At 34.5% G+C, this 16,942-nt stretch overlaps 1 protein-coding gene across 1 annotated transcript in view; it reads right to left on the minus strand.

Moving 5' to 3' along the window:
* The window catches only part of SEMA3D (semaphorin 3D), a 244,030-nt gene that overhangs the window by 89,846 nt on the left and 137,242 nt on the right, over positions 1-16,942 (minus strand). The window contains exons 4-5 of the mRNA XM_072653228.1: positions 8,301-8,363; positions 2,286-2,405 (exon numbers count right to left, since the gene is read on the minus strand). Coding sequence (XP_072509329.1) covers positions 2,286-2,405; positions 8,301-8,363 — 183 coding nt within the window. The remainder of the gene's footprint in view (positions 1-2,285; positions 2,406-8,300; positions 8,364-16,942) is intronic.

A 16,942-nucleotide genomic window follows, 5' to 3' on the forward strand; every position in this document is an offset into this window, starting at 1 on the left:
TAAACCTCTCTCATGCTGTTTCCTCGTCTGTAAAATTGGAATAATAACAACATCTATCTCACAGAGTTGTGAGAATCAAAAGAAATGACACATGCTTAATGCTTTGCAAAATTTAAAGAATTAGGTAAGTGCTAACTGTTATTGAAATGACTTTACAGACAATTTTGCTATTCTAAAACTTTAGGTGTATGTATCTGTGTTCCTTTTGAGGAAATTATTCTGTTATGCCTGTGTTTAATATATTTAGCTAAAAATAAAGAGTAATAACATTAGGATATTTTAATTCTTCATTGTGGAAATTCACTAAATTTAATTAAATACCATATATATGTATATATGTATACATATATATGCGTATGTATATATATATATATATATATATATATACATATATATCTTATACAATGTTCTGGAGTTAACTTTTCATAAAAGCTGTTAAGAGTTTTCTACCACTCCTGTCAAAAGAGTACCCAAGTCAGCTGAATACTCTAAGGACTCATTACCGCTTGTTCACTCATAATTCTCTTATTCAGAAGACCTGTAATTTTGACTGCCTTAGGGTTTTTTGACAGTCCCAAACTCAAGTAATTAGCTCCATCTAAATTTCCTTTCAGCAACTCTGATTTTAGGAGTTGCAGAAGAATATTTGTCTTTCTCAGCAGATTGTAAGCATTTGGCCTTTGGCCTCTGGCCTCAAAACACACCTAACCTGTGGAGCTATGCAATATAATTACACACTCAGCTATGAATTACTGCTTAGGTATGGCACTTCCTCAAAGCTGACCAAGAGACCATAATGCCAGCAGCACAGAAGGATGGATTCAAGGGCTCCCTCTCCTACTAGTTTTCATGTTTAATGGAGTAAATTATCCATGTAGGTTTTCTTTAGACACTTAAGTCTGGGCTAGTTAACTCAGATGATTGGGGCATGGTATTAATGGGAACCAAGACAACAGATTGGGTCTCTTTATGAGTCAGTTACTTTTTCACTGGAAAAACACCTCCACTAATAATTACAAAACATACCAGACTAAGTGATTATGTGGGTTCTAGTAACTAATTTGCCACTAAATAACTGTGAAACCTTGGTTGGAGTCACTTTTTCTTCTCTGAAATATGAGGGGTAAACTTGAGTTCTTCTATGGTTGACGATCCCTAAAGCTACAGTTCTAAGATGGTACTTACAATTCATTGATGGAATATGTGTGTTTAATGTTTTTTGGGGTTTTTTTTTGGTAATGGTGATGGAATGTAGTAAGCCATCTATATGCTCTTGTCTAGTTCTTATGAATCACTCATATGCCATGATTCTGTGATCTTGCTAATGTTACTGTAGTTCACAAGAGCCAGGTGAAAATATAATTAATCAGCTATTATGAATTAATATTATCATTAACATAAAAACCACTTAAGGTATAATTTCCATGATGTTAACTTAGCGGCATGATGTCAGAATCATATAATTTTCAAAATGGAAAAGAACTTCAAGATAATTTTTTCTAATTACTTTGTTTCACAGATGGCCTAAAGTCCAGAGAAGTTGTGCCACTTGCCTTCAGTGACAAGAGCAAGTTAATGGCAGCACCAAATTGTTAAATCCTGAATCCATGCTTTTCATTACTCCATACTATCTATACATGCGTCTTCATAAAATTAGATGCTTAAGATCTAAGAGTGCAACAAGGTGGCACAGTGGGTAGAGTTGGGCCTGGAGTCAGGAAAACTCATCTTTCTGAGATCAAATCACTCCTCAGACACTTCCTAGCAGTGTGACCCTGTGCAAGTCACTTAAGCTTGTTGCCTCAATTTCTTCATCTGTAAAATGAGCTGGATAAGGAAATAGCAAACCACTTCAGGATCTCTGCTAAGAAAACTTTAAATTTGCTACAAAAAAGATCTAAGAACATTACATTTCATAGGATGTGAAATGTTGATCAAGGCCCAGAAAAGAAATAACTCCTTATTATTAGATTCATTCAAAAGACATGAATTATAATATATGAACTAGAATGGACCATGTTAGAGTCAGGAAGGGGCAGGAAAGAAAAGAAAGACAATAGAAAATCAAATATTATTAATTTTTTGAGTCTCATGAAAGCTTATAATAGAAACTCTCATTAAGTAATGAGTGCATGAAAAAGAAGGAAAAAAATATAATTTTTTATCTGTTTTATAAATGACACAACTATTTCTTTATATAAAATGCTGCTTCTTGTGTGCCACAAAAATGCTTAGGAATTTTTTTAATAGTAAAATTATTTATTTATTTGAGCTCAATCACATACCTCTTTGTGGGTTCCAAGATCGATATAGCCACATATTGGGTGAAAGGCTCCAGTCCCACACACATAAACATGAGTTCTGTTATAAGCCTGAAGCACTCGGATGAAGTTTGCACATTCTGTCTATTAGGCATAAAAAAAGAAAAAAATTAACACAAAAACATACAATGAGAAATGTCCTTTACACCACCTGTCCCCAAGATACATTTCTTTGGATAAATTTATTTTTTATCCAATAAATTTATGAAAAGTGAAGAAATATTTGTGTTTAATAGTACTTGTAATCATTATATCACATTTAAATTCACAAAGGTACAAAAAATAACAATCCTATGTTTACAAAGGAAATAAGTATCTAAAGAATTGTTTTGTGTATGTGTTAACAACTGATAGACCATAATAACTGAAGAAAAACTACTGTGATAATTGATTTTAGAAAATGGTTCACTGTAAAATCCCACTTAAGTGGGACACAGAATTCCTAGAGGGGAAGGAATGGTGGAAAAATAGATACTTTGCTGATGTAAATGGCCAAAATGAAAAAAAGGCAAAAATAAAATTGTATAAGTATTTTTGAACAGCTAAGTGAGCCAGGAAGTCTTTAGGGATGTACAAAGTAACCAATTAAATCATTTGCTCAGAGTCAGAAGCAAGTGTGAGTCAGAGATAGGCCTAAAACCCAAGACCTCTAGGTTTGAAAGCTTTAGTTAATTCTATTAGTGGGCGTTTTCCTCCTCTGGTAGCATACTTTTAATTCCATAATTCAAGTCAAAGGGGAAACAAGATTAACTTTGAAATTTCATGAAATTAGACACTGGGGTTGGGACTTTGGAACTTTGTGATTTTATGTCATAGAGCTCTAATCTCTAGGAGGGTGCAGTTACCTATATTTGCTTTCAAGAGAGTATGTTCAGTTGTGCCTTGCACAGCCCCTGACTTAGTAAATGTTATCAATTGATTGAAGAAATCCCTAGAGAGAAAGACAATCCAGCCTGGATTCAGACTACGTGTCCGACATTTTCTCCCACTACTTTATAATATGAGCCCTCTCCTTTCAGTCTAGAGTACTCACCATCTCCTATACTACTGATTCTGTGGGTGGTCTGGGGGCCCTTAGCACCCTTTCAGTATGTGTAAGATGAAAACCTTTTTCATGTCTAATACAATTCATATTGATACTACATTAACCCACAAAAACAAAAACTTGGTGACAGATGGGAGTCTCTATTAAGTTTTAAGTGTATAAAAGGGATCCTGACACCAAGAAGTTTAAGAACTGCTGTTCTTAAAAAAAAAAACATGACAGCAAAAACCAACCAAACAAAAAACAGTGTTCCTGGCTCCATCTGCCCCTTTGCTTATGTTGTTTCTTCTTTGAACAATTTCTTACCCTTCCCTTCTCTTTAACCCAACATTACTTGTCTCCTGGGACCCTTGCTTGAGCCTCAGGTCTTCTGTGAGATCCTTCCTGACCACTGACTGATGGCACACCCCCTCCTGTAAGATTTTCTGCCTCCATTATTCATGCATTTTACATATTGCACAGACTTTTTTTAAGAGGTGGAAGAGATCTCAGAGTTTATCTGGGTCAGCTTCCATATTTCACTTCTAATACTCAGAGACTTTAAGGGATTCACTCAAGATCCTACATATAATAAGAGGCAAGGAGAAAAATATTAGAAACAAACAAAACTTGATCTTAAAATCAAAAAGATAAGTTTGGTTTCCATGTCGGAGAGACCTTGGTTTGAATTTTGCTTAGTAGCTTTGTGATACTGTGCAAATTGTTTACCTTTTCTCAGCCTCAGTTTCCTCCTGTGTAAAACTGGGTTGATAACAGCACCTCCCTCAGAGGATTGTTGTGAGGATAAACTAAAATAATATATGTAACCCTAAACCTCTTAGCCTTAATTCTTTGGTACATCCTATGTAAATGCCATTAATTAGTTGTAGAACTAAGCTTTTTTTTTTTTTGGTCTCAATTTTCTCATCTATTAAATGGTTACAAAAATAGAGGATGTTGTAAAAAAAAAAGTCTTTGTAAAGCTTTAAATACAATGGATTTTAATTTCTGGCAAAACTAGAACTAAGCTCCTGTCTCCCAGCAGGGTCCTGTCTTTCCCCTGCACGGTGTTTTCTCCATAGAGAGAAAGGCATACAGAGAGAGGGCAATTAGGTACAGTGGATAGAGCACCAGCCCTCTAGTAAGGAAGACCTGAGTTCGAATGTGGCTACAGATATGTACCAGCTGTGTGACCCTGGGCAAATAACTTAATCCTGTTTGCTTCAGTTTCCTTATCCGCAAAATGAGCTGGAGACTGAAATGGCAAACCACTCTAGTATCTCTGTCAAGAAAATCCCAAATAGGGTCATGGGAGAGTCAGACATGACTGCGAAATGACTTCTCAACAATTACAGAGAGAGGCAGCACAGATCAGTGGGAAAAAAAGACACAGACCAAAACATGTTTCCTACCTGTATGCCCTCGCACAAGTTAACCTCCCTGGGCTTAAGTTTCCTCATGTGTAGAAAGAACTAGTTGGATTAGATGACCTCTGAGATTACTTCTAGTTAGAGATGTTTGATCCTAAGAATTTAGGTCAGATTTATTATTTAATCTTTTATATGTATATTTCTTATTTCCACAACTAAACCTTAAAATCTTTGACAGTTTACTCTTAATATTCTCAGTGGAGTCTACATCATATGACCATTAGTAATAAATATTTGTTGAATGAAAGAATGAAAGACTGATAAGGTTTCACAATCTCTGTTTCAAATCGTTTTCAAACTTCTTGAACATCTGGGGAATCTCATTAAATTGTTGAAGGCTGTTGTTCTGTGGGTATTTTTTCTATCCCGTTTATCTATTCATGTTTCTTTACATGCTCATTATCTTATGGATTCATCCTTTTCTATTTCTCCTATTACCAAGAATTAGTACCTCTTTGTCTTTCAGAATATGCTTTTTATTTTTGTACCTCTTTCTATTTCTAGTCACTGTCACTGGGAGAAGCAACAGCTTACCCTCCGAGACTGGGGTCTGCTGGGTCTCTTGCTTTCCAAAGTGACTGTCCACAAGTGACTGGTCAGTATTGCAGAGGCTCTCAGTACCCCTTCTGTTTGTAATTTCCTAAAGATACTGCTGTAAGTGAATACCCTTTGTCCGTCATTATGTCCATTTTGATCCTAACTTATATCTGACCTATTTGTAATTTCTAGGTTTGCTAATTTTAACTTAATTAATTCCAAACCTGGTTTGTTCTTTGATTCTTATCTTCCCTTACTTACCCCGACCCAAGGTTCTGAAAGTTTTGAAAATACTAAGCAATGATATCTATAGTCAAGAGCAAAGATAAGATATTGATTTTAAAAAATCTACCAATGTCCCAGGAACTCTGCTTCTGTATGAACATAATATCACCCAATGACTTGGGTACAAATTAATCAATGACAGCTAATGTCAACATGTTTTTTAGTCTGAACTTTATCAAATGGATGTAATAATTAGGGAATAATTACAGTTGAAAAAAAATAAAATTTGGGGAGAAATAAATTGTATTGATAAATTCATAATAATGTTGTTTTTTGATCCTAGATTTAGGGTTGTAAGGGACTTTAGAGGTCATATAGCCCCAAAACCTCATTTTACAGAGGAGGATTAGATGCCCAGATAGGAGAAGTGACTAGAAAGCTTAAAATTCAGAAGATTTGGGGACAAAGAATGCTGTGTGTGTGTGTGTCTGTGTCTGTGTGTGTGTGTATGTGTGTATGTATATGAGGGTGGGGAGGCAAAGCATGCAAGGCAAGTATGTATAGGCACATCTGGTGTTAAAAAAATATTAAGAAAATGAATTTTTAAAATAATGATAGCACTATTACAGAGCTTTAAGGATTACAAAATACATTAGAAATATTGATCCTCATAACAATCTTATGAGATGGGTGCAATTATTATCATTATTTTACAGTGATCATAGGTAAGCTTGTCTAAAAGACTATTTTATGGAGAACTCACACTGGGCTAGCATTCACATGATGGTCAGAAGAAGAGAACCAAGGTCACTTTCAAGGTCTCTCTTAAGAACTTTGGAATTGATTGTGTGGCATGAGAGATATTAGCACAGTATGGTGTGCCCTCATCAGAGAGGGTGCTGTGCTCTATGAGCAAAGCAGAATTGAAGTAGCTCAAAAGAAAGGTGAGATGCACAAATTTAGAGAATCCACCCCAAATATTCACATAGAGTATTTGTGCCTGACCTATAGTAGGCCATTCCAAGCTCGTATTAGTCTGATCAGCCACAGTCAGACACTGTAACTTGACCAGAGCATAGTGATGTCATTTTGGTCTTTTTCGAGAATGAAGGACAATGGACAACAACCAACCAATCAACCAACCAGCCAAAATTTCACAAATTGCCTTGGTGAAAAGAATTCATCACTTGCCTTGTGGTCACAAAAATTTCCAAATTTCTGTAGCTTCAAATGAATGAAAGAATACTGTACTTCATTACTTGGGTTCATATCCTAGCTCTACCATTAAATAAGGCTTAACGGACTGTTTCTAGGACCCAGTTTCCTCATCTGTAATGTGGTGGAGTCTGGACTAGGATGGCCTAGAAGTTGCCTTTCAGTTTTAAATGTAAACCTTTCAAGCTTAAAAGGATCTATCAGAAATTTTGTTCATCCCCATACCCTCTCAGAAGACAGGGTTACTGCCATGATAAAGTATGAGAATAGGACTTTAGTAGACACTGAAGTTAGCACAACAATTACAGTATTTTACAGAGGCAGCTCGATGACTCAATGGATAAAATGCTGGGCCTGAAGTCTGGAAGACCAGAGTTCAAATCTGATCTCAGACACATACTAGCTGTGTGACCCTGGGAAAGTCATTTAACTCTGTGTACCTCATCTGTAAAAATGAACTGGAGAAGGAAATGGCAAGCCACTCCAGTATTTTGGCCAAGAAAATTCCATGGGGTCAACAAGAGTCTGGCATGACTCAACACTACCACCAAAACCATACTATTCTCTTAAATAGGATAAACATTCTCTTGGGAGACGAGTCATTAAACTTAATCTGGCTTTTTGCTAGGTAGAGTAGTACACAGAGTGCTATACTTGGAGTGAATCCTTCCTCAGATACTTATTAGCTATGTGGCCCTATGCAAGTCACTTAAACTGTTAGTTTCAGTTTCTTCTTCTATAAAATGGAGGTGATAACAATAGACACTACTTCAGAGCACTGTTGGGAAGATCAAATGATATACTCAATGTAAAGCACTTTGTAAATTGTAAAGTGATAAACAAATGTTTGCTATTATTATCTAGAATGTGGCAATAATACTTTTCCTTCTTAAAAGCAGGCTGGAAGATGGATCAGATAATCAGTCACCTTTAGGTTAAAATCTTCTGAATGTAAGAGCTATGATTTTCCATATTTTGATACTTAGGAATTTGCTTCATATTGTGTGTTTATTATTTTATTAAATTTTCAGCTCAGGGCAGGATATTCACCAAGTGCTAATCTTTAGCGATCAAAATAACTAATTTAGCTTATGATAGATAGCATATGGATTTGGACTTCATTAGTCTTGTCTCCAACATTTACTACCCGTATGATCCTAGGTAAGTCATTTAATTTCAGTTTCATCATATGTAACATCAGAGGGTTGGACTCAATGACCTTCCAAGTCACTTCCAACTTTAAATTTATGATCCTATGAATTATAATCCTATAATAAGAACAAACAATTCTAGGGAACATCTTCTGTGCCATTTATGAATACTATTGTTAAATTTCCAGGAATGTTTTTTAGAGTAATATATTTTTTGACAAGATAGAAACAACTTGTAAACAATCTTTTACAAGCATGACAATATACAAGCCTGGTCTGTTAAATAAGATTTGGGTATGGAAATTACTGTCCAATATATTTCAAATCAAATACCTTGATCAAGTAATTGACTTCTCATCAATGCCCATTTTAATAAACAAAAAAAAATCATACTCACATGAGGATCCTTTCCAGCTAATTTACATAATTCCACCCTTTCCTTTGCTGCAGGCCAGTAAATCTGTAAAATATTTGAAGATGTGTTAGATGCAGAAATGTTCAAATATTAATCTATTTGGTTTGGGTGAATACACAACTGAATGCTGATGTCATTCAAGATCTGAACTGATTTCTAATTTGACCATCATCCTTAGTAGTGTTTCTAGAAGCAAAGTAGTTCTACCATATTTCCTTTTGTTCACTCTTTAAATTCCTCTAATGATAGTTAATAATTAACAAATGTTAATAATACTATATATTACCTTACAGTTTTGTATATAGCTAGTGGGGAGGAGAAAAGAGAATAACTTTATCTGTTTTTTCAAAGTCTATGCAGAAAGAAAATATGACTTGTACATATAACCATAGCACTCTCATTCTCTCTCTCTCTCTCTCTCTCTCTCTCTCTCTCTCTCTCTCTCTCTCTCTCTCTCTCTCTCACACACACACACACACACACACACACACACACAGACACAGACACACACAGAGTGTATATATATATATGCATGTATATACACACACCAAAAAAATCAACAGGAACAGAAAACTTACATGCAAAAGATAAATAATTGCTTTTCAATAGACTTAGTATACAGTAATTGCTATTTAGCGAATTATTATAGGTAAAGATTCTAAGCTTCAGATGAGTTCATAGCCTGGTTTCATTTAGCTTCACAGTCTAGAGATTATCTAAAAGTTTTTCATTCTCCCAGTGTTTACACTGTAAAGCAGCTTTTTTTTTTTTTAAATAAGGTACTCTCGGACAATCAGATTACTTTATTAGGTTTCAAAGGAATGATCACTGTTGGGATGCAGACAAGAAAAAACTGGAAAAAGAAAGCTTTGGATTATATGTCTGTACCCTGTATATGATTTTCTGATTTATTTTTGGTCTGTATCTCTCAGCAGGGTTAGCGGCAAACACCTCTCTGTAAGCAAAACAGAAATAACATCCAGAGGAAATATTTTAAAGGGAAATTTAAAAGCTTAGAGTTAAAAATGATTTACATGTTGTCCTAGTTTATGTCATTATCCTAGGAGTGGGATTACAGCTTTTTAATGTTTCACAAACAAAAGAGTTAAGAATAGTTCTATAAGACTCACGGTTACTCCCTATATCAGATAAATGGTATGGAGTCATTTTCCAAAGAAAATTTAAGTTGACTTAAGTGCACTAATTTATAACACATTTTTGCCACCCACAAGGTTACAAGCACAGTCATTGTGGTTGAATCAGCAGTATGCTTAAGAGATGAGCTAACCTCAAAACATGAGTGCATAAACATCTAAAACTTATCATATTAATCCAGATCTTGTCAATAGCTGCATCTGGCAAGATGATATTCTAGAAAAACAAGCTCCTCACCCCTTATCTCTACACACTTGTTCCAGAGTGTCTTACTGTCTTTTGTTGGTCTGATAGTTTTTAAACCTCTTTTAATATTATCTTACATTTAAAGGACATCTCTTTCCCCTAGAATCTCAAATTGTTTCATATGTTTCTCTTTTATTTTAGTCTACTTACTAAAGACAAATACTAATCCCAGATAGAATGAAAAATAATTGAAACTAAATACATCATCATTTCACTGAATTTTACTTCCGAGACAACAGATTATTGTTATCCAGTCACTATTTCAACATTCTAGCATCTGAGTTTGGTCCTAATCTAAGACAGATAAAGCAATCACATTTCAGAAACAGGTACAGATTGTTACAGGAATCTTCATTTTTATTTAAGGTGAATTTCTTGTTTCTATTAATAGTACAAAAAATGTTCATGTTAAGGGTGGGAATAAGGAATATCTAGAATGAAGACTGAACTTGCACCAGCAGTTAAAAGTTAAAGGTTAAGTGAAAACTGGCCTTCATGTCTTGGATGGTTTGGCAAGTGTTAAGTGTAGCTAGTATAATAGAAAATGTCTCCCCAGAGGAAAACATAATGGTATTTAAGCTAGTCTTTCTATGAGGAGAGATTTTTAAAATTATTTTTTTCAAATAGTTTGTAAAATTATCAAGCGTCTTTGAAATGTTCTTTTAGTCTAACATCAAAGTATCAAGTCTGGAACAAAAGTGACTAGATAGTCTCTTAGGTCCCTTTCAGCTTTAAATCTCTGATTCCATGGTTCTAACACAGAATTCCCCAGGAAATGCTGCAGTAACAGAACCAGGGCCCATATTTACTTCTCTCCCCTCTCCCATTAGTCATCACACTAGTCATTAATGTGGTCCACAGTTTACCTATAATTTTGCCCTGATAATACCCCCCCCCCAAAAGAGATGACAATTCATACCAAAATGTACAAATACTTAGTAGCTTGTTGAAAAGTGAATTTCGTGAATTTTTGTTTGTAAGTCCTATGACAAATCATTGACTTATGCTAGTGGTAGAAACCTCCCCCAATCCTAACCATAGCAAAATATTCATAAAATTCCAAGACTTGTATTTAAGAAATTACCATGTGGTCAGAGGAAAACAGTAATGAAGGGGAGTGATGCAACATACTAACAGTGAATGGTTAAAATAACCAGAGATAATTAAAGAATGATTAAACACTTTTTCTCCTTCTGCTATATACTATGTACCATAGTCTTCAAAATGTACCATCCTTGGGCAGATTTTGCATATTTAATTCTAGTTCCCATATAGTCAAGATATAGCAAAGTATATGACTGGAATGAAAGATCTCTCCTCCTCTTTCCCCTAAGAGTTTTATGGGGTTAGGGTTATGTTTTATTCAATCCTTGTATCCCCTGAAAATCCTAGCATAGTTTTCTACACTTAGGCACATGGTAAATACTTATGGAAACTGAAGTTATCAATAAAATTTAAATATTTTCTCAGAAAAGTTGTCCCCACTTCTTGTTCTGGGGACTAATTTTACTTTAATAAATTACCACCATTTTGGTTTGTTTATTTTAGATGAAGTATAAAGACTTGGACATCAAAGACAAGGATTTACTAAGATTACATAACTAGCTTTACTTGACAATATTATCAAGTACTTTAGGATAAAAAGCTGACTTATCTTAAAACTCACAATACACTTAATTATCTTTCTAGGCTGAAAATATTTACTTTGTTTTATGAGTTGTCATGGCCAAGAAATTTATTCCCAAGTGACCAACCTACATTGATCATCAGCCTTTCCGTAATAAGCTAGTCTGGTCATCAGAGAATTGGCTTAGATCTTTTTCCAGTTAGTTTAACAGAACCTTGTCAGCCTTGTGCTCTGTTGGCAGAGCCTCTGACACCCTAGACAACTCTCCACACCATCATGAAGCATCAGGGTAGGAGTGTGTGGAGGAAGGGGAAAAATTGATTGTAGTAGAGCCAAAAATGAAAAGAAAGACATTATTGATACAAGGATTTCTAGCTATCTGTCACTCAATTATTAGCATGAGATTCCTGGTTTTTCCACCCTGGTGGTAAGAAAAGCAGCTAAGGAAACAGAATCCACTTGGATCAGCCTAGAGAAGAAGAAAGCAAAATACTGCTATGCTCCTATAATGATTTTTCTTTTCTACAAGGAATGCTGTGTGTATGAGGTTGGGAAGGGAAGGAGTTTAGGGGAGTGTGTGTGTGTGTGTGTGTGTGTGTGTGTGTGTGTATGAAAATAACTGGTATTTTTAAAAAAGTATTAAGAAAATAAAATTTTTAAATAATGATACCACTTACTATACAGCTTTAAGGACTACAAAGTACATTAGAAATATTGATCCTCACAACAATCTTGTGAGATGAATGTAATTATCAATATTTTACAGCTGAGGAAACTGAGGAAATCAGAGGTTAAGTGACTTGCTGAAGTTTACATTGCTAACTGTCTGAAGCCATATTTCACCTCCGAGCTTGCTTACTCCTGGCCCAGTACTCTACATGTTGTGCCTCAGAAAAAAGAAAACCACAGATCACCTCACCAAATAACAACCCAAGCATGTGTGTATACACACACACACACACACACACACACACACACACACACACACAAACACTGACAATCATGACTGTCAAGACTAATCCTCATGAGAAAAAAGGAAAAGGAATTTAAAGAAACAAGTAGTCTCTGTCAGTCCACAATTACTTATTAAGTGCCTACTATGTGCCAGGAACTATATAAGCTTTCAGGACATTAAAGACAGGCAAAAGACAGTCTCATGATCTCAAATTTAAATGGATAAGTATAAAAGATGGAGGTTAGGGCCAGCAGACAAGGACAAATGCCTTTTGATATTTAAAAATGTCAGGAAAATAAAGCCCTGATTCATGTATATAAAGGTTTGGGTGAATTAAGAGAACAGGAGGGTCTTCTGACTATGCTTGAGAGAAATGTGTCAAAAAAAGTGAAATATTCGGAGGGAAAATATTGGGAAAAAAGAAAGCTTAGGAAGAAAGCAAGGAAGGGAGAGGTCCTAGGAGCCCTTCTGCTGGTATAGTCACATGCCTTGCTTAAGAAGCTTCAGTATACTTGAGAGTATATCTGATAGGAAAGGGATCAAGGTGATGGAACAGTCATACTTTATACATAACATGTTTACTATTATATTGCTCTTTATATTTCCTATTATATTACTATTATTATAGTATTATATTATATCATAACAAAATGCTTTATAATAAATATTATTATATTAGTATTATAAATATATTACTGTATTTATTATTCAATTCCTTATTATGTTTACTAGAGTTCTTTTTTCTGAAAGCAGTCAGCAAATTTGTAAGCATTTGCTGTCACAACTGAACCTAGCAATTTAAAACTTTCATACTTATTTTACTTTTCTTTCCCAAATGATAATGATCTGGTTTGTTGAGACATGAGTGCATTTCAAGAATGGAGAACAACTGGGGCAAAGGCCCAGAGATGGGAATCTTATGCGTAAGGAAAAGCAATACGGCCAGTTTGAGTGAATAAAGGAGAGTAATACATAATGAAACCTAGAAATGTAGGTTGGAGGGAAGTTGCAAAGGGTTTTAAAAATTCCAGAGAAGGCCATAGTTAATTTTCAAGGCAAGGCAATGGCTGAAGTTCAGTGAGCAAAGGGAGTGGCAGAGTTAAACATGTATTTTAGAAAAAAAATCACTTTGACAGCTGAATTGAAGATGGGAAAACTAAGATAGAGAAACTTTATGCAAGGAGACCAATTAGGCAACTATTGTTGTATGGACTTATAATAATGACTGAAAACATACAAGTCCTTTTATTTGTTGAGTGCATTTGTCCCTGGGTGTGAATGGATAACTATATTCTTCCGTGTAGTCAACATTTCTTTCTGGTCCTGTTTCTAAGGAAGCAGTATAAATCCAAATGGCCTAGCGCGTGAACTGGTCCCATTATTAAGGCCTGAGATGACTCTGGTACCAGGGAAGCAGAATCTTCCACTATCAAGATTGTAGTGGAAGTTCAGAGGAGAAGGGAAGACTCAACCAGAGGACTACAAATCAATCTTCTGTGCTGAGTACTTAAAAACCACTGTGATTTTAATTTTTGTTAACTGATTGCTACACACACATAGGATTACGATGTAAGTATCAATTACGAGTTTCTATTCTTGGTATTGCTAAGTCTATATCCTAAGCATCACTGATAAATTTATCATAGAAAAAGCATTATGGAAGACTAGACTGAGTTACACTTTCTAAGGTGAATAGTTTAAAATTATTAAAATGGTGTAAAAACAACACGATGGACCAATTGCCTTATCCTAAATATTCAGTGGTCATGACATCATGGGTTCATGGTATACTGGAAAGAGCCTGATTCTACAGTCCAGATGACCTGGGTTAAATCCTACCTCTAATACTTACTATAGGCATGAGCATGTGCAAATTCCTTAATCTATGCCTCAGTTTCCTCATCTATAAAATGAGTTGGATTAGATGAACTCTGAGGATAATTCTAGGTCTGCTTTTACAACACTATAAACTGTATGTTGACATTATTAAAACTATTTTATGTTTTAATGATCAGTTTTACAAGCTACTATTGAAAAATGTTGAGTTTGAAAAGAATTAGAAAATTAGACTGAGTTATCTGTTTTAAAAATCCAATCTTATATTTTTAAAAGTTAGTGAACATTAAATGGCAATTTTCTGTAGTGAGGATGTATCATGATTTCTTATGCAGAATAAAGGAGTGAAATTAAAGTGATTACTTTTACCCAACTATTCCATATAAATTTCTTAGAAACTATAACTTCATAAATTTTTGGTTTCATTGCTATGTTTATTTTATATTTCTATATCTACTCAATTTCCCTACAAGTAATTAGTTTAATTTATAATGTAACAGAATTTCTTTAGTAGTTATCATGTAGCAAAGACAAATGCTCCCATTATTTTATTTTTCAAGGATAGTCTATTTAGGGAAACATTCAAATAAAGATAAGACCATAAAAATCAAGCCAAAAAACCCTCTAATTTTATCTGCAATTTGTTCTGTTCCTGAAGAAGTAATCTAATTGAATTCAGTTAACAAGGGCAAGGTCAACCGAATCCCCTATGGCCTAATTTGGAGATGCCGAGTCCTTTTTTTTTTGTTTTTTTTAAATAACTATTTACACACATATGTATGTATATACATATATACAATATAAATATTTATTTAATAACTATTCAGGAAAACTAAAGTGATAAAACTTGTATTATATATGCAACTATTTAAAAAATCCCTTGGAATTCAATATTTTGATGGTTCAAAGTTGAGTTTATTGCTGAGCATAGTTAAGCACTCAGAAATAAGCTAATTAAAAATTCTCTGAACAAAGAATTGTCCCAGGTATTGGGACAGGGAAAGGAAGGTGATATGAATGTGACAAGAAAGCTTCAGGGAGAAGGTTGAAACTCACCAAGGGCAAAACATATCCAATATGCATTTTTTTCTTATTCTTTAACTTTCAATTTAAGTAAAATCCTGAGATCAATAAACAGAAGCTGGCTCAATTGACATGATAAGGGTATTAGAGTTTTAAGGGTTTTAGAATATTAAAGGAAGTCCTCCAGGCTAGTGAATGTTTCCTATATGAATTGTACAGTTCATTATGGTAGGCTGCATATATTATTTTAATTTTGTATCCCTCCCAGTGCCTATCACAATGCTTTGCAAGTAGCAGGCTCTTTAGCAATACTTTAAATTGAATCTAGACATGTGGACAAATTGGTCTATCCACTAAACCTACTTGAGGTATTTCAACTTTCAAATCTTTAGTCATTCTCTCTCCCTTTTCTTTCAATCTTTATAATTCTTACCCATTCTAGAAGAACCAACTAGAAGTGCAAATCTCACTTCTTACCACTTCCTAGAAAAAAATGTTCTTGTTGTTCAGTCGTGACTGATTCTATATGACCCCATTTGGGGTTTTCTTGGCAAAGATACTGGAGTGGTTTGCCATTGTCCTTGTCAGCTCATTTTACAGATGAGGTAACTGAGGTAAACAGGGGTAAGTGACTTTCCCAGGGTCACACAATATCTGCTACTTGATATGAACTCAGGTCTTCCTGATTCCAGTTCTAACGTACCCTCCTCTAAGTTCTCTATTTGTTTTTTCCCTCCTTGTTTTGTTAGTGATCTTTTAATAGGATGTGTCATAATATCAAACTATAAGTTGCTTGAGGGAAGAGACTATGTCTCTTTTTACTTCATGTAACCCTTGGAACTTAGTGCATGGTAAGATGACAAAAAAAGTAATTGGAAAATACTAATGAGAATTTTGTTTTCATGAAATAAGAAAAATGCCCTAAGTAATGTTAGGGTTCTAAGCAGTATTTTAATTACAATGAGCAGATGGGACTCTCACAGCACCACTTTAGCTGGGAACCAGTCACATTTAAGGATTCCATTGTTTTACTTCTGTGACTATTGGAGAGCATGTGTTTGGCATTTATGTGAACAAATTAATCACTATGAAACAAAGCAGTAAGCTGCAGCTTGAAAGCTAATTTATAATGATGTCCAAATGGTTTCAGTTTTCTAAATTTCAAGCAACTGGGAATTAAAAGGATGGTTATCGTTTTATAGTGACTTTATACATAATGGGCAGAATTTACTCATTTCTCACGTATTCTCAGAAAAGGATAAATTCAAAGGTTGAAGAATGAGAAGAAAATCTGTACCTCATATGGAAAGCAAAGAAAGCCAAAAAGTCACTAATTCATAAATGAATTTTTGCTTATAATCCACATGCAAAATTCAATTACAGGGTATTCATCCAGCTAAACAACACAACCAAAGCCCATCCTTCTGTTTCAGAATGCTTTATGGATTGAAAAGACAAACAACAAAGACTTTTTCATAGTGAGCTGGGAGTCAAAGAAAGACAGCAACAAAAGTATTTTCTATTTAAAAAAAGATTACATTGGGAACCTGAAGAGACTTTTAACATTATTCCTTTTTCAGTCTACAAGATATAACATCTTAATTTTAGGTTGGTTTTTTAAAAGTCATATAGGTATTTCATAAATTTTGAAGATAATCAGAAAATTTGACCAACATTTCAGGTTACCTTCAAGTAGTGAATGATGTGGGATCTGAGTAATAACTCATATGCATATATATTTTTTTGCCTTAATTTCCTCATCAAAAATTACTCAATCTGTTC

Source organism: Notamacropus eugenii, chromosome 3, assembly GCF_028372415.1.
Source record: "Notamacropus eugenii isolate mMacEug1 chromosome 3, mMacEug1.pri_v2, whole genome shotgun sequence".
NCBI lineage: Eukaryota > Metazoa > Chordata > Mammalia > Diprotodontia > Macropodidae > Notamacropus > Notamacropus eugenii.